This window comes from Dermacentor albipictus, chromosome 6 (genome assembly GCF_038994185.2).
Source record: "Dermacentor albipictus isolate Rhodes 1998 colony chromosome 6, USDA_Dalb.pri_finalv2, whole genome shotgun sequence".
Taxonomy (NCBI): Eukaryota; Metazoa; Arthropoda; class Arachnida; order Ixodida; family Ixodidae; genus Dermacentor; species Dermacentor albipictus.
Window position 1 is genome coordinate 42,211,669 of NC_091826.1, and position 22,956 is coordinate 42,234,624.

Sequence of the window (22,956 nt, forward strand, 5' to 3'; positions counted from 1 at the left end):
CGCACTGAATGTTATTGGTCGTCGCCGATGGGCTCCGGCGACCGCGCCTGCGGGTGCAAGTTGATTGACAGTAGCATGGCCTCGTGATCCGCGCAGTATGTCGATGTGTACTACGTCACTTCGTGCACTGCGCGTGCCATGTTCTCGAAGGCCAAGTCGATTCAGGTGCCTCGCGGAGTGGGATCCACTCCTATCGCTCTACCGGCTCCACGCAGTGGCGCCACTCGTATCATGCGCCATCTATTGAATCGCCCGGAAGGCAAGTCCCAACCACATGCACAGCCTTGGAGATGCTCATCACTGCCGCCTGTTTCAGCGGTGGCGGGGTTTTGAAACCATCTGAATGAAATGCGACTCCAACGATACATTTGGTTCTGCATTCCGATCTGACGTGTGATTTTTCCATGAACTGTGCAACGCCATAAGTACACAACCTGTCAAATCGCACACTGTCACATTTATGTGACATAAGATATCGCATCGTGTGAGGATTTACATCAAGATCGTTTTATGACCAAAAAGATTTCCAACCAGACTGGTATCCATTGTTGATGCAGTATCCTTTTTCCTCTCTTATAAATACCGGTTTACTGTAATAATTGTAGGGTGAAGTGTTTGTTTTCTGTCTGGAGTATAGGCACAAAACAAACATGAATCTTTTGGTGGCCTTGTAAATACCTTACGCTAGTACGTATTATATTCGTAATAAATACCATGAATTAAAATAAAAAGCATTGGTGGTGCTGTACTTATCGCGCTCGGCAACGGAGCGGTAGCTGTGGCGCTGCAGCAGAGAATCGAATCCTTACTGTAGCCGCTTTTTAATTGTTTTTAGTTTGTTGAAGTTGACGTAATTTGCGTGCCCTTTTTTTTATTTTTGCACGGCTTTCTGATGATGGTGGAGTCGTACACTGAGCCGAGTAATGAGCCAAATGTATGGCTTGCGTTACTTGTATTCGACCAATTTTGGAGTATAGCTGTTTCGTGTGGGACCCCGGGGAGGTTACACTCATTACAGCTTTAGGGAAAACATAAAACCGAGCTGCCGGGTTCGTAATCTTGGGGCTAGAACGGAAAGACATAGAGCAGCACGGCAGTGGAAAAGATTAGCGTTGTTGGGAATCACTGGCTACCAGGCGCAGAAAACTGAGACTGAAGCTGTTATGGTTATTATACCAGAGTATGACTGTAATAAACGAAGAAACTTACTTAGTTGGGCCTCACCATACCTCAAGGCATAACTATCATAAGAATAAGATCCTTGGGTAGCAAACCAAGCTGAACATGCATTTGAACTCTTTTTTTCAGTTGAATAGTACACGAGGGGAACACGCTGACTGAAGAGGAAGTGTGGGGTATAAATGAAGATATATTTTCTTCGTAGCTATAAACCCCTTACTACCCCCATGTTGGAACTCCCTTGGGCACTGCAAAGTATGGTTTGAATAAAAAATGAAGAGCAAAGACAATCATGACTACAGGCAATAAAACATTAACTACAACAAAATCAGTTTTAGTTACCCTGGTTCTTCACTCCACTCGCTCTTGTGTTATTTTGGAACCTAATACCACCATGCCAGTGCGCAATACCAGCGACAAACCTACTTTATCGGCGCAGTCATTTGTGCACCAACGGAGCTCACATTTGCCGGGGCGTATCACTTATTTTTACTCCTAATTACACCGAGAGCGCGAATTGAACGATACTCCAGGCACTCGCCGCAACGTCGGGGCCATTATCATTTAGACGAAGTGCTTTATTGTTTTTCTCATATGCCGGGCGTGAGGGACTATGTCGCCGCCACGTTCACGCAAAGTCATCAAGAGCGCTTAGCGTCGCGACGTTAGGTTAGGTAGAAGGACGATTCCATCATGGTTATATGCATTTACAAAGAATATATACTTTTAAATTTAGTACACTAAGTGCGTGGTAAAATACAAAAAAAAGCGTGCCGTGAAGGTCCTCTACACCCTTCGCTCCTTTCTCAAGCTTATTATTCGCGATCCTCTTTCAGACCAACTACGCTGGAGAGAGCTCTGCATTCAAAATTTGCGCGGCTTGTTGGCATGAAATGGACACGGAAGGAGGTAAAGGTTGGAAAAAACATCTGAACAACCCGAACTTTCCACATTAATATAGCCCTACCTGCTTGAGAAGTTGGAGGAGGCCTGCTTGCTCAGCGAGCCTCCATAACCTAAGAACTTTGGAACTTCGCCTTCCCTTGAATGAGAAGGTGAGGCACCTAACGCCAGTTTTAAACTGCTTTCACACTGTCATGGTATTGTCGGAGGCCACTTTCTACTATTTCTTCTGGTATAAATTAACTAGGTCGCTCACTAATGTAAACAAAAGACGTTTTGACATTTTAGATGTGCTAACAAAGGATATGTAATATCCCAAAACGTCAAATGCAATTTTTTACGTTGTTAACTCATCCGTTGTATTATTTTTTTTACTCTACCAGACGTTGTTCGATCTAACCCTTGATTACTGGCTGAGCTTAGTCTACGCAACTTATTTCAAAACTAATAACAATGAGGAGCGCTAGTTAAGAACAGAACGCAGTACTTACACTAAACTCAGAGTGGTGGTGCATAAGTAACTTGTGTGACTCTACACATTTTATTCTGGCTAATTGAAAAAAGACATTGAAAGTCCTAAGGGAAAATAAACTTTACTGAGTGCACTGTCACGGACGGGGACATAGCTTACAGCTTATCAAGCAAGGTTTATGAGAAGTTAAACGCACCTTTCGAAGCTAAGGTTTATTTTTTTCAAGCAATACTGTTTTTCTGCACACAAGGCATGAAGCAGGACTAAAGAAGAAACTAGTCTCTTTACCCTCTCCTTATTGAAGCGTTAACCTTACTTAATATATTGTGGTCGCTGTACTTGCTAGGACTTCTAGATGGCCACATCAGCAGTCACTCGCGATAGTCGTATATTGGTTAACATAGGCATATTAGTCATACACCTACTCAAGATATCAAACTGAAAACCTTCGCAAGGGTGAAGAATTATTCCAGGAAAAAAAAAAGGAAAAATAACGGATCTGGGACAATACACAGCAAATTGAGAGCGGTATATGTAGTAGAACACGAGTAATAAACTAACATCTGCAAAAGCATAAACTGCGACAAAGTTAAAAGAGAAATATATTAGCGTTCGTGTAATTAGAGAAATATTTGGATTTATGCAGCATCATTGATTCAGTGGCTCTGTCGGGAGTAAAATGTGCATAGGATGCATGGAGGTACAAATTGTTTAGGGACAATTTAGCTTTAGTATAAATAAGACGTCGATATATATCTCACAATATCGTCATCTGATGCGAAGTTTTTTTGCTTGCTATAATTTATGCGTTACCATCCTACAACTATTGGTGTTCTCAATATTGAATGGAATTCAATATAAGTAAACGTAATTTACCGGTATACGCATATGTAACTTTGGACTAATATTCTGCGTCATCGATTTTAAAGCGCTGGCTAATGTTGGGCGAAAAGTTTCTTTATGTCCGGCCAAAAAAGTTCAATATTCCCGGCCCAGCCGGGAACGGGAGGAGACCACATGGTCAGCCACAAAGAAATTACCGATTACTATCGGCCAGGAAGAATCTGGTGCCCACCAGCCTATCCCGAGGTAACCAATAAAAAGGCGATGGCCTCACGCCTTCTGCAGACAAACATGTATCCTAACGCGGTGGCCTGCAGCAGGTTCTATGCAGGGCAATACAATGATCAATGTAAATGGTGTAAGGGTAGGGCGGATATGCCACACATTTTATGGACATACTCGAAAGGAACTCATTTGGAAGGCCACAAAATTATGCACCGGAAGCAGCGGTACTGCTGCTCAGTTATTACCCAGACTGCCTTATTCGTTACAGGACGCTGGCATTGACATCATTAACATAACACGGTCAGAACTGTCGTTACTTATCAGAACCTTCTCCGAAATGATGAATCGAGTGTAATTTCTTTTCCACCTGTATTCACATGTGTGTCTTGTTATATGCTTGTACTGACATAACTTTTGGTCGTCCTTTTCTTTCTCTTAATTATTCCAATATTAATCGACCATCGTATCTTTTCACCTTTAATTATGCATCGTCAAGTGTACGCGATTTTCACTTTTATTTACGTATTGGCAAGTGTATGTAATGTGGTGGTGCGTATTATCTCCATTGCTTTTATCTGTCATTAACCCATTTCTTTGTTCCTTTTTTGTTTGTTTCACTATAGAAATTTTCTTGAATTGATTAATGATTGTACTTAATGTTTATATGTAATGTTCTTAGCGTACGGTTGATTGCGCTACTCACTCCCACCATGTAACATAGGGGCTAAGGGCAGTGGCGTAGCCAGAAATTTTGTTCGGGGGGGGCTACGCCAATGGCCCAATATATATATAAATAAATAAATAAATATATATATATATATATATATATATATATATATATATATATATATATATATATATATATATATATATATATATAGCTGCACGTTGCAGCTCAGCCTCCTCCTTAAGAGGAAGCTTTAGCTCGGTTGCTCCTATTTAAGTACATGTAGAAGGGGAATTCGTTTTTCCCTGCAACCACTTCACCGAATTTGAGGAGGTTTGTTGCATTTAAAAGAAAAAGTTTAATTCTAGTGCCTACTGGTTTCGAAATTTTTATTTAGGTGGTCAATTATTTATTAAAAAGTGGCCAGAATAGAAAATTTTCAGAAACCGAAACTATCAAGTTTAAAACTCCGTGACTCCACAATGAAAAATGATATCACAATTCTGTGAATTGCATCTAATAGTACATCTACAGCGGACAAAATAGATATGCTACACATGAATATCAAAAAAATTTAGTATTGTGGAAATACGGCTTTTGCAGAACCCTTGTACACAACGTAACCAATTCACGTAAGATACGAATTGACACAGCAAACTTGTCCGCTTTGACTGTTATAATAAATGCCGTTAACAGAACCACAATATCTGTTCTTCATGCATAGCTATTAGTTTGTAAACGTCGTGCTTCTATTTTTTTGAACTTTCGAAATTTTCAAAATATTTTAAACTAAATTCAGGCCCTAAATCGAAGTTCTGTTTCCAACAAACACTAGGATTTAACTTTCTCTCTCAAATGCAACCAATTTCAATCAAAGCGATTAGCAGGATTATCTCAGAAAAGCGTTTCTGCGTTTTACAAGTATTTGAATAGGCCGCGTCGGATTGCGTCCGAGCTAAAGCTTCCTCTTAAACAATTTATCGAGAAATCAAATACATGAATAATAACTGCACTGTCATTGCCAAAGATGCTGCAAACGAATTCTCGAAAGCTACGCACTGTAAATACAAGTAAAATATGTATTTTTCATAAAATATTATACTCGTATATGTGCCAAAAATTGTGCCCAACATAACTGACGTCAGTGCTTCCATGTTTTTGTCTATTTATTAAGTAAAGAAAATATCACACGAACTTTAGAACTATATCAGTTCGAAACCAGGAAAGCAGTGCATGCCGCTGATATGAAAAATTAAAAGGCAATGAACTGAACAAGTTGAGGACAAATATGTTAATGAAACTTTGTCATTCAAGAACCCTGCTTACATTCTTGTATATATGCAATGGCCAGTGAAAAATGTCAATGACGCTGTCGTTTGTTCCAATGTATTACGCTGGAGCAGCAGTCCCTTGTCGTTTATCGTGAGTAATTGCACCGAAGTTATAGCCGCGACAGAGAGCATGTATAAAAAGCAGGAGTTCTGCAAAATATATGAGGGCAAGTCAATTGAATGAGCCAACAACGGGGTACTTTATTTAAGAGTAGTCTTCATGAGAATTTAGACATGTGTCCTATTGACTAACGAGTCGCGTGATTCCCGTGTTATAAAACTCTTTGGGTTGCTGCTTCAAAAAGTCTGTATCTGGTTCCCTTGAGCTGTTTTTTTTGGTTGCCCCAAAATGTAGAAGTCGCAAGGTGACAGGTCTGAGCTGTATGGTGGATGTTGCAGCGTTTCCCACTTGAACTTTGCCAGTTTTGTAATAATCACATAAGCGACGTGGGGACAGGCATTGTCGTGGAACAAGATGACCCCATTCGTCAATTTTCCACGTTGTTCCACGAATGTCTTTGCAACGTCCTTTGAACCGTTTGCTCCAACGCTTCACAGTGGTCAATGAAATGAAGTGTTCAACGTACACGGCAGTCATATGGTGATTAATTTCTGTTTTGAAACACCTTCAGCTGTCAAAAACTTCGCGACACCGAGCTGTTCAACTTTTGAAGTGTCCATTATGTGACGCAACCATATTCAACCGAGTGTATGAGAGCATTAAAGAACATTTATCTTCACACCTGCGTGTCACTTTTGTAAATGAGACTTGCCGTTCTCCAACGCGCATGCCTCGCAGATAATGAACCGAACCATTATTGCGAGGTTAGGGTAGGCTTACTTTCATTTGACTCGCCCTCGTACATTAGAAATGCAGATATACAATGGGATATACAAATGCGAAAATACGGCTTGATAAAGGACAAAAAAGTGTCACTGGAAACAAAGTTCACTGCATGTATACACAAAACCTCGCAACAAGATATTTAAGTATACGTATAAGTCTCCAACGAGTCTATGTATGTAAGAAGAAGTAACTGTATATAATGCGTCAAACAAGGCAAATAAACATGTTGCACAATCATAGATTCACAGAATCCTAGATTCCGCCCCCATTCCATCCACTCCCCCCGATGTATTGCGCGCCACGGAAGGCGGCGCGCTTGTTCCCCGCTTTTCTCCTTTGCGCACACAAGACTGAGCCACCATCGTAGGCTCACCCATTCCACCTCCCCTCCTACGCTTTCACTCGCACATACAGCATGCAGCGCGTGGTCACGATGTTATCACCCTTGGACTTTATACGAAACATAAGGGCGACGGCAGGAATGCGCCTAGAGTGTCCATATAATTGCTTTCGCAATAATATAATAAACGTATCCGGTAACTGAAGCGTCCCGTCGCCCATTACTTTCCGCAAAAGAAGTATCATAATCGAACTTTCACCATGCGACAATTCGCTGCGCCGCAACAATGTATTTCTTTTTTCTGTGAGGCGGAGGCACCAAAATGAAAAAAAAAAACGCATAGGAAAGTATGTTGGCCAGAATCGAATGCCTACTTCGGGCACCTAATGGGGCTACGGAAGGAATACCGAAGAAAACATGAGACGCTTGGTCCACTGAGAACCATACGCATACTGCTCAGTATCCTACAGCGGCGAAACAAGAATTTCCGGAAAGGTTCTGCTCAAGGAATGCGGTGCAATCCTTCGAGTCCCCACAGTGATGGCGGCGAGCGACCATTGTTTTTTTTTCTCGTCTGCTAGCCAGAAAGCGTCCAAAACTCTGTCAGGTGAAAATCCACTCGGCCAGAGCAAACCGAACGCGCACCGAACTGCACCGCGCGGTGGTCGGGGCCATACGAGAAAAACGTATGCGCTCTGGCTGGCTCTGGCAGCCCGCGGGTGGGGTAGCGAGAACAACAAAAAAAATTGAAGAGGCTCAATGTGTTCTCGCGAATAAAAGTCAAAGCAGAAAAAATAAATAAGAACGCAGTTACTTTGGCCGGCTTTAGTGTCTTGACATGGATGTTCTGGCGTAGGGTAAAAAAAATGTTGATATTTTTTTATGTGACATGACGGCACAAATGAACCACCCCAACGCTTCGTCTCATTGGACCTCGCTGCCTGCTTTGTCAACTCGTCTGCTAGTGTGTTGATTTGGCTTGTCTCGTTGTATGTTCCGATGTAAGACTTTAGAAAATCAATAGACCTTTGGCGTTAAATGTTTATAACAACATTAAACCCACAAAGTCGCGCAATTGAAAATCTAATGCACAACTTTGGAAATGTCAATGCACATTTCACATGAAAAGCTTATAAGATTTATACCCATAAAGTTTCGCAATTGATATCCATGCGCTCCATAGATTCCGTGGCCTCAGTGAGATGCCGCGGTGAGCCCGCTCACCATCAAAGCGCCCTTGAAACTTTGTGCTCGGATGGGACTGCTTGGCGTTATGTGACTCCCGGTGTATGGGCGTTGCCACGAAATCCAGCCCGAGTTTGCAATCTTCGCGGTTGAATGTCTTTTCGAGCGTCAAAAATACATTCTAGACAAAATCCAGAGTGATTTCCGGCGCCGAGCGTCGCTTTGGTCGGCGGTGCATGGACAGCACGAAAAAATTTCGGGGGGGGCTGAAGCCCCATAAGCCCCCCCCCTGGCTACGCCCCTGGCTAAGGGCAGCTCAAGCTGCCTCATTGTAGCTTTTATCTTAGCCCCAGTCATTGTATTTTACCAGTGAAAACAAATAAAGAAAGAAAAAAGAAAGGAAAGCTAAGACCGGCGAGATTAGGCCTGAGCATTCCAGCTAGCCGGGGCAGCCACTTAGACATTGGGAATCTCGGCAGACTGCTAGGTGGAGGAATGCTGCGTCTGCCCTCGTGATTGCTGGCATCACTAAAGATCGTCTCCGTATGTCTACGTCCGTAGTGTTGCACGTACGCCACGTGAATAAATAGCTATAAGTGAACTGAATAAGGAAAGAATAAGCTTGCCTGTTGACCAAGTGAGGAAGACCATTTGAAAAGCGGAAAATCATTCAAATTTTCATTGAAACCTTATGATTCTGTTCGCTAAGGTTACGCTAAGGCTAAGGCTTACTGCAGCCTATTTTTTGTTTATCTCCAAATAAAAATTATTCCCAACATATTCTATCTCTATGACGAGACAGCATAGTTCTGTCGTAACTCACTAATGAGGTAGTTTGGGCTTCTTGGTATATCATGACAATAACTGACGCTAACTTGCAACAATCGTCAAGTTAGTGCAAACTTGTACAGAATGCCCAATCGGTGCAAGTTAGCGTTCGTGTGTCTTCCGTCTTCTTTCACCATCCTCGTCTGTAGTGCGCTTTAATTTACTGCCAGTGATAACGTATCTATTTGTTTCGAGGCTAGAAAAGCATAAATAGTAGTCTCGGCGGTGACTCGTGGTGAAACTAAGTGTGTGGCCGTAGCCGAGGCTTAGTCAAGGGGGCTCGCCGAAGTCTTGGCTACAGCGGCATTCCTCTGTGAACTAAGAACAATAATGTGCGGTCATATGAGAGAGTCGAGGCAACAAAGTTCTTTTGGAAAATTCGCCTCAACAGGCTACATAACTAGGCGGGTCAAATATGACTTCCAATGCTTACAGTAGGCTTTCCACTCATCCGTGGCTTTAGTGTAAAGACAGAAATGTCGTAGATGTTTCAGGCAAATATAAGTTTTGTTAGAAATTACTGTTCGAATAATATGAGTGACTTAGGAGAGAGAGCCATCATCTATGGGAACCATGCCAACTGACAGCGGTACTTGTCCTTCGACACGAGTACAACAACAGAACACGTGCCTCGTAGCAGCAATCACGAAGAGGAAAGAGACCAGCTCTGGCCACGGAAGGTCGCAGGAGCGTGACCAGCTGTCATGCATCTTGTCTTTATGAAGCCTTTTGAATAATTCGCAGTGTTGTACACGTGGTTACAAGCAAATGTGATGTCACTTCTGTCGGGCCAAGTCCGAAGGTCGCTCTACCAAGCGTTTCGGCGTCTGCCCGCCTCTTATCGTCTAATCCAATCTGCATCATAAATGACCCGTGATGGTCAGGTGCCCTTTCTCTCGCCCTCATGTATCTCTCCTGCCCGCTCGATTCTGGTCAAGCGGAACCTGTCGATTCCTTTAAAAACGATGGGGCTTGGAACCTCCTAACGGTTTACCCTTCAGTTGCAGGGTCTCCTTCATTCGCTCACGTGCCGACCATGGATCTTAGGTTTTTCGTTGCAGCGCTACTGGTGTCAGTGGTCACCATTGGATACGTGCAAGGTAACAAAGCTCCGTGGCATTTACTTGCCGTACGTCTTCGTTTACTACGTCTATCTGAAACAACGTGAAATACTAGCTAACGGTGCCACCATAAATCATTTGGCCAGGAATTATATAGGGCAGCCGATAACTGTGTGAAATCTAAATCATTTTGTTCGAAGGTGCTGCAGACTCAAATAAAGTAAATCGGAGGCAGTAAAGTGATCTGTACATTTTTAAGCAGCACTCGTAATAACAGCGTAAACAAATATTGATTTAGACCCTTTCTTTATTTTTAAAAAGGCCTGAATGACCGGCTCATAGGAAATGAAAAAAGAAAGGGTTACCATTAGTTGCAAGCATTACGATCGAGGAAATAATTTGATGTGAACCTTAAGAAAAAGAACACAAAGAAACTTACCCATTGGTGATAAAACTAGCCAGGTCGGATATCCCAATATGTCTTAGCGTGCCTTCACAAAATGGTTGCGTTTAGCAGTACCAACCATGCTTTCCTGAAATGGAAGCGTATTGGGCATACCAGTAGTTCACTTTATCCTCAATGCACTGTCAGAGCTGGACATGTCTCAATGCGTAAGAAAAATGAATAGAGGTGCAAAGGCAAAACGCATGACAGGAAAGGTAGATCGCTTTCATCCTCTTTGTCTCAGCACCTCTTTCATTTCGCTTACGCCCTGGAACATGGCCATGCCTAATTCCAACTGCCTGACTCCCTGCCCCTTACGCAACAATGCCAGAGATTTTGCTTCTTTGCCAACAATGTGAAAAAAGAAGTCACGTACACACATGTGCACACCGTTATTGAAGAGGATAGGCAAGGGATGAAAGTTCAATATATCGCACTATACATATAATTTTTACGCCATGATATAGCTGACGTTGCAAGCTTTCTACGTAGCGCCCTCTTGTGAAGGCTAATTTTATTGTGTCGCTCTCGGTTACCTTCTTGAACGGACTGGGTGGGCCATGCTAACATGAGGTGCACTCATTACCGGGGTACGAAAATTTACTGCTTCGTTTAGCATCTCGAGATGAACAGTCTACAGTTCAATGGTCATATTTGGCAATTTGGTAACCACGATCCCGGAAACCGACGCAAAGACGCGAACGAAGCAGCGAATGTGGCTCCTAGTTATCTCTATGTAAAAGGTTCGCAATTCACCTAACTAAAATGTGTGCTAGTTTTCATTAGCAGGTTGCTGTAGAAGCAGTGTGAACGCTTTTGAGAAAGTACAAGCAACGACATTTATTTGTCTCGTAGCATACAGACTCATGATTAGGTTGACGCAGGTGAGTTCCACGAGTAAATGATGAGGAAGGTTGGTTAAGTTACGTTGATAAAGTCCATCGCAATTCTCACGCCATTTGGCTTTGCTACGCCGACCATACGAGACGAAAGGACCCGTGTTTTGCTCGTACTTCGTTAGCAGGTACAATGCGTCTTGCGCCACATTCCGGTGCTTCGACGTCTACGTCCCTACCACGCGCACCTTGAAAGATCATCGTCGTCTTGAGCCGCCCCTTCAAGAGGATCTTTCAAGGTGCGCGTGGTAGGGACGTTGACGTTGAAACAACGGAAGGTGGCGCAAGACACATCGTACCTGCTAACGCAGTACCAGCAAAACACGGATCCTTTCGTCTTGTCGATCAGTACCAACTCGCCCAAATGTCGATCCTTCTACTTGAAAGATCCACAGCTTGTTCGAAGATCTGACGTGGTTGCAAGAGACAGAGCCCCGCGGAAAGCCTGCTCACGCAGCACATGTACGATGTACCGTCGTGAGCGATAGGTGAGAGAATATCGAAGTTGTTTTTTTAACCAACCACACATTTTTCATGTTGCAATGAGATCTGCTAACAATTAACGAGCACGTCGCCTCTTTAGCATTGATCTTCGTTCTTAACAATCGCAAAGGCGCATTACTTTTAGACCATACAACCTCTCGAGGGAAATCTATGCGCTGCCTGAGGCACTTAACCGAAGGGGTGCACGGTGTTTAAAGACAAGTGGTCACGGAAACGAGTTTGGGTAATTAGAACAATTTTAAGTAAACATGGAGATTAACAAAATCGTCCAGCGAGGATCGCTGTATAGTACTAATCTATGTGTTTGCGACATGTAAAGAATCTGCGCAAACAATGCCTCATAAAGAATATATATATATATATATATATATATATATATATATATATATATATATATATATATATATATATATATATATGTGCGTGCGTGTGTGTGTGTGTGCACGTGTGTGTGAGTTTGTGAAGGTATCTGCCTCACTTTAGACAAAGAGTAAGCATTCTTACTTTTGCCCGCTAACGGGCACATGCAGGCCAAGGTGGTGGCCTCTTGGATATCGTGCAGAAACTGCTCGATGAGAAGATTACCGATCCCCAGACCAAACAGCTAGTTATGAGCAAGTTGCCCGATATCCAGGTCTGCCTCATGGGTATGGCTTCCATGACTCCTCAAGTCGCCATGCAGGTTAGTATCGCTCGGCGTCTAGTAAATTGAACATGGTGCAATATCATGTACTCCTGACGTCCTAAAAAAAACTTAAGAAAAACGTCAATTTTCTTTCGTTTTTCGTCGCTCCGATACGTACGTAGCCTGTGAATTGTATTCGCATAATCGCGTCGAAACAAAGCGCCGACGGGAAAAAATACGCGAAATATCTCACTTTTGGCTGCTTAAAAGTGACACGGACAATTGAAGTGTAGCCAGCGGCTGAGTGTGCCCCAGCTAAAAAAGAGTAACCCGCTGTGAATGAATTAGTCTGACATCACACACAGTCGCGAATGTGGAAAGGGCTTATCGGCTTCTAGTTCGCTTCACCCTGTTCATGTTTCATTCCATCGTTACGGTATGTTGAATGCTTTCAAACTGTGTGTAGCACTAAAAAAACTGTACAATCTTGTAAACACGTTGCGGTTCATTTTGGTTTCTCGGCTTAAACGCTGGGAAACGTCGATGGCGCCCGCGATCATTAAGACAAGTTGCCACAGAAGGCGGTTACTTCGCGGCTTTTCGGCATGTTGATTTTATAGCGTCAAATTAGCGTGTTTCAATAGTTCGCTGGCTGTCTACTCAACTTCAAATTCCATTACGCCTGAGTGGCTTCCTGCTTCATTTTTGCCGTTCCTGCAAGTGTTATTCGATGTAACTCTTGTCCACTTTATGCGTTCTTTCCCCGTGGTTTCTTATGAAACGTGAAAGCGACGTTCTAGTGTATGTGAGATGATATCAGGAACGATGTGCAACCGCGCTTACGACGCATCGGTACCTACATGCACGAACGGCATCCTCAGTGAATGAGCATTAAAAATAATGAGTAGCAAATGTCTGTGAACATATTAGTTGGACGGTTCGCAGTGTCTCATTTCAATTACTATGTGCCGCCTGTAGGTATGCTTCACAATGTCAATTTTCCACATTTTATAACCGTAATAACTCAGAGCGTTTGTACCCGTCATGCACCAGTTGTGAAAGAAACAAAACTGCTTTGTAATACGTTAACTTTTTCACCATGGGACATTCCTCAAAAAAGAAGAGGTGCTGGTTTACATACTCGGATTATCGTGATTTGAATTCTCCAGGTCTCACAGTGTCTCTTGCTTTGTCTTAGATTTGATGGGGCGCTGGCTGACATTGCAAGCTCTCTATGTTAGGACGCCTACGTGTTTTAACGCAGGTAATTAAACAGCGCATGTTAAGTACTCTTGGATATTGTTAGCCATGGGACAGGACCCTTCGTAATTTCAAGCGGGAAAACTTATTCAGTGATGAAACGCGAATGAAGGTGGAAACAAGCGTGCCTCTAAAACTGTGTTTCGTTTACGCGTGGATTCACAGTGACAAGCTCCGCTGAACTTTTTTTTCTTTTTTGCTGTTTATCGCGGCGTTACAGGTCATCGACCAGATGATACCGGCCCTGAATACATGCGGAATGCAGTTATCGTCTACGCCTGACGATCAGAAGTCGAGCGTTGTAAGTGAAATTGGTTTTCCTGGTTGATATTTTGTAATTAATACACGGACTGAGGTAATAAAACTGAGGACACCAACAGAACAGAAGTGCTAAAAAATGAATAAATCTAAAGGACGTTTCGGCTCCACTACGGAAGCCTTGTTCACAATGGGATGACGTTACACGACGGTACACGGACTATGGGGAACCCAATTTTATTCCAACGAAGGCCACCTCTCAAAGGCAAAACAAACGCGTCACAGGATTGTTGTCTGTCACGTATAAAACTAATTTCAATTCGCACGAATTAAATCCTTGGTTTTTCATATAGAAGCTATTCAGCGGTTAGAGACAACGTGTGAATAATCGTACTTCTCTGCCTACCGCGCAGAGGGGTTGATTCTGCACTGATAACGCCTTTTTTTAGGAAAGGCTGAAGGAAGGCGCGTTAGAAATTAATAGGTGACTATTATCTATTATCTGGTAACGTATCATTTCATTTAGAAGGCGCCCGAAACTACGCTAATTAGTGAGAGCTTCATTAGTGTTCTTGACACAAGAAATGCTAGGAAGTACACTGAACCTGAGGAAGTCAGGCCATCAAGTGCTCAAGTCGGGACCACACAGTGAGAATACTTATCCTTCGTCCCGTTTCGATTATCTGTTTCTATAGCTTGCCACGAAGTACGGTGTTGTTTGGCAAGTTCTTCTCTTTAAAAGCCTCCCAAGACGCAGGGCTGTCCCCACAGCTGCCCAAAGACAATTTTTTTTCGCGGGTCGTAATTAATATATATGTCCTGAAAGGAGAGGTTATAACAGCAAGGCTCAAGGTAATATATGCGTCTCGAGGACCGGGTGGCATTATTCAAAAAAGAAATTAAAAATATTCTCCTTCATTCCCGAATGTCCGTATTAGAACCTTACGCAATATGTCGGGCTAAATATCAAGCTTAGAAATGATAAATGCAGAATGTCTGTTTCTGTCATCTGCTCGGGCACTTTCTTCCCGACAATATTTACTTCTATCTATATATATATATATATATATATATATATATATATATATATATATATATATATATATATATATATATATATATATATATATATATATATATATATATATATATATATATATATATATATATATATATATACCTGCAAGCTGTCCTTACAGGTGTTTCTCAAATGTTGCGCTAACAATGAGTGGGCCATACACACTGCAACACAAAAGTAGCTCCTAGATGTTGATGTCTCACGGGTCCAATGTAGCCCATGGAAAGGAACAAGTACGATATTCGTTCGTTCACCACGTAATTTTTTTTAACATTTTGACAACCGCAAATGAGGTGCAGTAATAGGACTCACTGACTTTCTGAAGATCGTGAAATGTCGTTTCATCTCCACTATGCACCACTCAAACTTGTTTTTTTCTGAACTGGAAGGTTTCGAAATATAAGTATTTGTATGAAACTTTTAAAACTGCTTGTGCATTTTGAACTGTCATTCAACACCTTCAAGAGCACATCAAGAATTACGGCCGTAAGGGAATTTTCTGCTATATCACTACAAAAATCTTGAAATGCGGACGCATACTCCCAAATTTATAGGTCGTAAGAGTGGTCTGCAGGAACTGGAGCTATCCAGTTGTAACTGCACACAATTTTTATACTCAATAGACAAGTGGTGTCCTGAAATAAATCATTAATTTCTTATGGGCAGATCAGTTACACACTCCACTTTCCATACATTCTTTATTACAGTACGTGAGCTGCTCGCAGGAAGCAGTCGCCAAAGTTAAGGTGAGTACGTCAAAAAAAGGTTACACCTCGATAGCATGGAGGTAACCCGCCGTGGTTGCTCAGTGGCTATGGTGTTGGGCTGCTGAGCACGAGGCCGCGGGATCGAATCCCGGCCACGGCGGCCGCATTTCGATGGGGGCGAAATGCGAAAACACCCGTGTACTTAGATTTAGGTGCACGTTAAGAAACCCCAGGTGGTCAAAATTTCCGGAGTCCTCCACTACGGCGTGCCTCATAATCAGAAAGTGGTTTTGGCACGTAAAACACCAAATATTATTATTATATTATTATTATTATTATTATTATTATTATTATAAATATTATTATTATTATTATTATTATTATTATTATTATTATTATTATTATTATTATTATTATTATTATTATTATTATTATTATTATTATTATTATTATTATTATTATTATTATTATTATTATTATTATTATTATTATTATTATTATTATTATAAATATTATTATATTATTATATTCCTCTTAGTGAAACTCTGTTTCACTCAGAGGAAGGACAATATGCTCCAAATGTAACATAAGCTGTTCATACTATTTCAAGCAGTACATAATCTTTGAATCTTACAATATAGCCACGCATGACACGGTGCTAGAAATGAGCCTATGTTTATCGGCGAGACACGCTATGTATACACTGCGTGCAGAAGTTAGTCATGAAGTCATTTTGCAGGTTTCGTCTTCCATTTTAAAGCTCACTGTGCAACTCTCTTGCTTACGCAAGTACTTGCAAATCAACATAACGTGCGTTTTAAAGGTGATGGCTTCTTCAGGAATCAATTACATGAAGAAATCTCGTAGGCGTACTCACTATACCACTGCGAGCGAATGCTTATGACCGTTAAATTGTCGGGATTCAAGCATCAAAGCCCTTCCTGCGTTGAAATAGTCGGAATGTCGAAAGCTGGAAAAAACAAGAAAACCCGCCTTCGTACTAAGGCGTGTATAACACGTTCCGCATCTGAGCGCTAAGTAGTAGGTTGGACGCCGGATTCGGCGGCAGCCTTCAAATACTACTGGAGTGCAAAAAGAAAGCTCGTTTACTATGCAGTGGGCGCACATAAAAGAACCCTAAGTGGTCAACAAAAATTTGTACCCTTATTGCCTCCCCCCCTTCCCCCCTTCTCCCTCCTTCCCCGCCGGCCTCACCATGGCGTGCCTTTAAGCAGATGACGCATGCAAGCAGCGCTTAAAACTCCAAAATTTAATTTCAATAAACGGAAAGTTGAAAAAAAGACGGCCAAAGGCTGTGATGAAGTGTTGACGTAGGAATTGAGCGGCTCACCATGTGCTTTGTTCCCGTCATTCCTTAACAAATGCTCTAACGAGAAGAAAGGGGGTTAACCAAGGGGCGCTATTTTTATTAGTCATATCATAAGAAGCCAACAAACACTGACACCGAGGACAACATAGGGGAAATTATTTGTGCCTAATAAATATAGTAAGGAAACGATAAATTAATGGAAATTAATGGCATTTCGCGTTGTTATATCATCCACTTTCATTTCCATTAATTTATTGTTTTATTTCATTTAATAAGCACTAGTGATTTCCCCTACGTTGTCGTTGGTGTCGGTGTTGGTCGGCTTTTTGTGATACGACAAATACAAATAGGGCCCCTCAGTTAACCTCCTTTTTTCTAGTTCTCTACCTAGACGCAGAGCGACAAGTAGCGCCCGGGTCTTTCTACTCGTGGAGCTGACGTTCGTCAGAAATACTGTTTCCTGTTCTCAAGTGTAAAAACCTTCTTTACAGAGTGCCACGGGCATGAGCGCCGATGATGCGAAAATTTTTGACGACGGAATGGTACGTGGGTGTTCAATTGTTCTTGAAAGTGCAATTCGACAGTTGCGACTGCTTTATTAAAGCGAAGCGGGTTTATTAATCGTACGTTTGTGCATGTTGTTCATCACGTTTGTGAGGTCTGTTGTTTATCGTGTATGGTTGCCATATTTGCGTGCAACTGATCTGGATAAAACAACTGTCCCAACCATAACACGAGTTTCTGGCGGTGGACGCACTTCTGTATTTTATAACCTGCATAACCACTTGCATTAATAATCTTGCAACTATGAGCTGATTTATATATATTTCTGCCACTGAAGAAAGAGGCATTCGTCCTTGTAGAAATGACATGCTTTTCTTCTTTCTGTTTTACAGGGGTGCCTGCAAAAGGCTCTGGGTTTTTAGGATGGCTCACTACGGCGTGGGCTCCTTGCAGCTAAATTCTACCTTACGATAGATTAACAGAAAATTAAGTTTTAGAATACGATGAGGCGGGCTCTTGAATAAATTAATTTTCTGGCAATATACAATTGTGGTGAGTGCACCTGCTGAAATAAAGCTTTGCAGCCAACCATCCAGGTGGCTACAAGGACCTTCATCCCGAGTGATCAACTTTGTGTTTTGGTGGTGTGAGGCACTTTAGCAAATCTTTTCACTTACTTACTTTTCTTTTATAAAGGAAGGGGAGGGGGCTTCTGAAATTATATTTACATCTAGAAGCGCAGGATATCAAAATGAAACTTACAACACAACTACTTGAACAAGGTCACCAACATTACATGGCATTGATGTCGCCATCTTTATCCCACTATAGTGATAATTCCGAAGTTTTTTCATGTGATAACTCATACGCAACCACAAACGAGCGTTTATGGCTAATATCAAATGCTGGCCGGGATGCGAAAGTCGACCCCAAACACTGGCTTCATTCTCCAGTCCTAAAATGAGTCAAATAAACGGTAAACAGTGTGCGAAATTCTTCGAATTCAGCCAGCCCAGCCCAAATACGTCTCTTCGCTTGAACAGACGGATAGAGGTTTACGAAAGGTACGGTAGTCGGAGAGGATTGTTGAATGTCGCTCACTTAAAACTGCTTAACGCCCCATCTACATGTGACTAAACCAGAGCGATACTGTACAAGTTGGCGTCACTGTCGTCGCTTTCTCGGAGGCGCCGCCATTTTTTTTCACGTGGTGGCGCGTCCATCACTTGTCCCAGTTTACGACGCCCCTACTGGAAAGAGGTTCTGTGCAGCAAGACGCTGCTTCGGCGTTTGCTGCCGACAATGACTGCGTGAAATGTGGGAAACTTGGGCGAAAGCTTCGAAAGACATATAAATATCGCATAAACATTCTTCCTTGCCGTACGGTGAATGTACTCTAAGACAGGACTATTAATTGCTCTCCAAGACACAGGAGTACGCATATTATGCGGATGTATTAAATTTTAATTACTGTAATTTTCTTATTCTTTCTTTTTTTCCTTTATTAATTGGGATTGGCACGGGTGAGGAGGGTGGCGGGCAAGGGACAAGTTGTGATGTTTTTAACAATATTTCGTGTGCGGTCGTTACATCACTTACTTTCTATGTAGAAAGACAGAGAGAGAGGGGGAGAGATAGAGAGACTTAATGATTCGAAATGCAGAGAGGTCGGCCTGATATTCTTTCCTCCAGCCAGCTAGTGTGCGCTGGGGGAAGGGAAAGAGGGAAAGAAAGGGGAGAAACAGGCGCATGACGGGAGACGATGACGAGAGAAGGGGGATGTAAAACATATAGCAAGCAATTTGGACTGCTGAAAGCCTACAGTCGAGTCTCGTACATTCGAAAAAAACGTCAAGTAAGGCCTGGATGGCCTTAACACTACATTTAACGTCTGGCCAAAGGCCCTAAATACCATCCTCCCTCAGCGGCGGGCTGCAGTGGCGCGTAAGGTCATTGCCCTGAATACGTGGAAGAGCGACAAAAGTTGAGCAGTCGCGCAGCACACGACCTATAGTCTCATTCACACTGCGCAGCTCACAGGCTGGAGACTCAGTGCGTCGCATGAGGTGCAGGTAACCGCGCGTGAACGTCACCCCTAGCCTAAGCCTGTCCAGGAGACTAGCACAGGTACGTTGAATTTTAGGTGGTAGTCTAAATTTCACAGTAGGGTCCAATATTTCGAGTCGTCTGTGGCAATTATCCAGATTGTCCTACTGCTTTTCTGTCACTTTTCGGATAACACATTTTTTTTTGTGTGTGTAAGCATGCGCGAAAGTATAAATTGGGCCAGATTTGTTCATGTCAGGGCCTTTCATTTTATTCCGGAGTGGCGGAGCGAAAAAAATAAGAGCGAAGAAAATTATGGAGTTTTTTCTTTAGTGAAGCAGAGTTAGTAGACCGCAATTTGCGAAGGGTTCGCCACTTTTGTTAATGCTTCTTCATTCTGAACAAACAAGATTGTAAGCTTCTAAGCCTTTAGTACGAAAAGTCCTGTGAGAATGCCCCAATTGTCAATTCTACAACTACAAGTCACCTTTACTCAAGTTTGTATGCGAGTGCGGCCTATTTAGCAGATAAAGTAGATGCGGAGTTTAGCCTGTTCAAACTGGATATTTGATTATGAGTGGCGCGGGAATACTCGGGCTCCCGGAGGTGCTTCAACCATCTAGCGTACTTTAACTTTCTCCTTAACCTTAACTACAGGAGCGTTCTTGCGTTGCACGGCTATTGGAGTGAAGCCGCCGCGACAGGGAATAAAGCCCTCCAAAGAGCTAGGCGACGAATTCATTCTTTAGGCAACATGTGGCCTCCCGTGTCGCCAGCGCCATCTGTTTGCAGTGAACTAACCAATACTTTAAAAGCGTCTATAAGCTACTCGTTCGCGTTTAGCAGCTTACCAACCAACGTGGCATGTTCTCATGTTCTTTCTTCGCCCCTTATGGTTAAGGTTACTTTATAAGCAGGCCCATAAAACCTAAGCTATCTCTGCGTTCGTGGAAATGCCGAACGCGGCTGCTGAAGGCATCTGCAGCCTCTGCTTAACGCAGGACTTCGCCTGAAAACTGTTTCTACAAGTGCGGACTTCTCCGATAATTGTGCTTCACTCTTGAACAGCGCTCCAAACAGTGTGCTGAAGCAGCAGTCGGGAATTTTAAATTAAATTAGAAAACCCATTGTTTGACTAAACGGGCACTATGAAGCATTCATAGCAATTTAAAGGGACAGGGAAGTAGACTGTGAGAGCTAACGTACAGGTTTGTATCGCAAAATTCCCCAGGAATGCTTGTCTGCATACACTAATCATGAGGCTAAGAAACGTTACTAATAAGCGCCTCCAAGCGAACTTCACATAATACAGAAGCAGGAACAAAGAGCGTATTAAGAAATGAACAAATATGCATGGGCTTGTGGTATCCGCTAAACCAAACACACACGAGAAAAATCCGAGGGCACCTAAGCAATTCTTATCAGTTTTGAATGCGAAAGCATTAATGTCTAATTGAACGCCGCTGAGCAGTCCTTCGAGTTTTTTGCTGAGAGTAACGTACCGCAGCGGTAGCCAGCGGTATAGAATGCAGCAGCAGCCTTTGGTGCCAACGCCGCATGCTACCGTCCTTCTGCGTGACGACGGACCAAGACAGCAGCAGCGGCCACCAAGGCAGGCAGGCCCGCACAGCAGCTAAACCCAGTCGCGGTGAGAGGGAGAGAGATACGGATCGTGGGCTGGCTTCCGAGATCGAGACAGCGGCACCCGCGCGAGCGCGTCGCGCTAGGCCCTTGCCCCGACGACAAACCGTCTCGCCCCGCGGCGTCGCGTCGCCGTAACTGCTGTATTGAGACGCGCTCGTGCCGTAGCGTCGCAGCCAATGGGAATTTAGGTGCCGTTTCCCTGCTACAGACGCCGCTTTTTTTTTTTGCTCTCTGGGTACCAGGAGCTGGATCAGTTTGGACTGGTGGCGCCTTCATGCGTCGGCGCCACGAATGTAATGACTCGTGACGGCCGGGCTGGACTCGGCATGGGCTGCCGCCAACTACGCTTACTTCTTAGACCGTTTTAGTGCTGCGTCATGACGATACGTACGCAGCACGCAAGGGCCGCCACGCATCACGTAGCGTTCGTGTTGCGTTCTCAACATGCGCACTTCGCAGAACTTACCGATCCTACGTACCCAACGCCGTTGCGTACGCTACGTACGCAGTGCTAAAACTGTCTGTTACGTTCCGTCGTTTTGTATTGCCCAGATACCACGTGACACCAAATCTGGTCAAACTTGTGTTCTTGGGCGCGCGAACATTTTCTGAAACAAGACTGAAGCTGGTTAGGCCATTCGCTTCAATCATTTTTCATGGCGGCCTCACCAGATGGAAAGGCGGAAAGACTGGATGCGCGTGGTCTATAGGCAACAGTACAAGCAGTGCTCCGTAGTTGAGAGGCGGTACACGAAGCACGTGGTCGCCGGCGCTTTTTGCACCGATTGCATGCGCTGAAGACACCGAGGGGATGCATCGTAGTGTACAGTGAGAGCCAGAACCTCTGTAGCGCATTGTTACTTCATTTGGAGTAACAGGAGCTTGGGCTATGAAGGCGAACACTCAGATCTGCACACGCCATTTTGCTGTCATATCCGTGCGTCGGTCTTCCTTTTAGGGTATATTTTTCTTTCTCGCGCTTCTTAACTACAGTTTCATCAGGTACATGACTGTTTGCTGTGCATCGACGGCGAAAGCAAACGCAGCGGTGTGGTCACACTTGCCGCCACAGGCGGCTTCTGTCGTGCTAAGCTGTGTGAAATGGACCATGGTTGAAGACTGGGATAGTTTCTGTCACACAAGAAATGACAAAGCATTGCAAAGATACAAGTAGTTGCAAGTGACCGAGAGCCGGAACTTACCGACATATGTGCGATCGGAGAAGGAGCTGGTGAAACAAAAAAATGGAAGACCTACGTTTCCTCTTTTTGTCCATAATTTTAGAGCGCAGCTCTTAAACGCCCGTTTCTGCATTGACCGTCGGCGTCAGCGTAACCGAGTGTTAGAGAATAACGAAGGATGAAAGAGCGAACGCGGGGAGCAGCGAGGCATCAAAGACGGCGATAGTGAAGAGAGCGAGAGGAGGATAGCGGAGGAGGATGGTGCACGGAACCTTGAGGCGGAAGGTGGAGGAGGATATCGTGAAAGCGTGAGAAGAAAGGCGTATTGCCGCGCAAGACGGGCTCTGAGGCGACAACCGCTACGAGATGGCGCCAGAGTAGTGCGTGGTAATCTGTTCACCGACGGCATGCGGAGAGCGCGTCGACCGATACCATATATGGAAACAAAGCGCTCCATGAGCGGGGGTCTGTGTGCGGCGGCTGCTATGCACCACGCCCACGCTTCACCCATGCGCTGCCTCCCGCGATCTCTCGATTAGCGAGGCGGTTGCGCAACACTTAACTCCGTTTGCCATGGGCCGCACCAGACAGATTGTC

General features: G+C 43.5%; 1 protein-coding gene across 8 annotated transcripts in view; it reads left to right on the forward strand.

The window, feature by feature from the left end:
* The window catches only part of LOC135920761 (uncharacterized), a 172,026-nt gene extending 153,991 nt beyond the window's left edge, over window positions 1-18,035 (forward strand). For 5 of the 8 annotated variants that reach the window (XM_070540399.1, XM_070540400.1, XM_070540401.1 and 2 more), the window contains 6 exons: window positions 9,822-9,920; window positions 12,257-12,408; window positions 13,832-13,912; window positions 15,655-15,693; window positions 17,476-17,526; window positions 17,881-18,035. In XM_070540399.1, the coding sequence (XP_070396500.1) occupies window positions 9,822-9,920; window positions 12,257-12,408; window positions 13,832-13,912; window positions 15,655-15,693; window positions 17,476-17,526; window positions 17,881-17,910 (452 nt within the window). In that variant the 3' untranslated portion in view covers window positions 17,911-18,035. The other 3 variants (XM_065455013.1, XM_065455014.1, XM_065455011.1) reach the window with 3 other exon arrangements.
* Window positions 18,036-22,956: the final 4,921 nt, after the last annotated feature.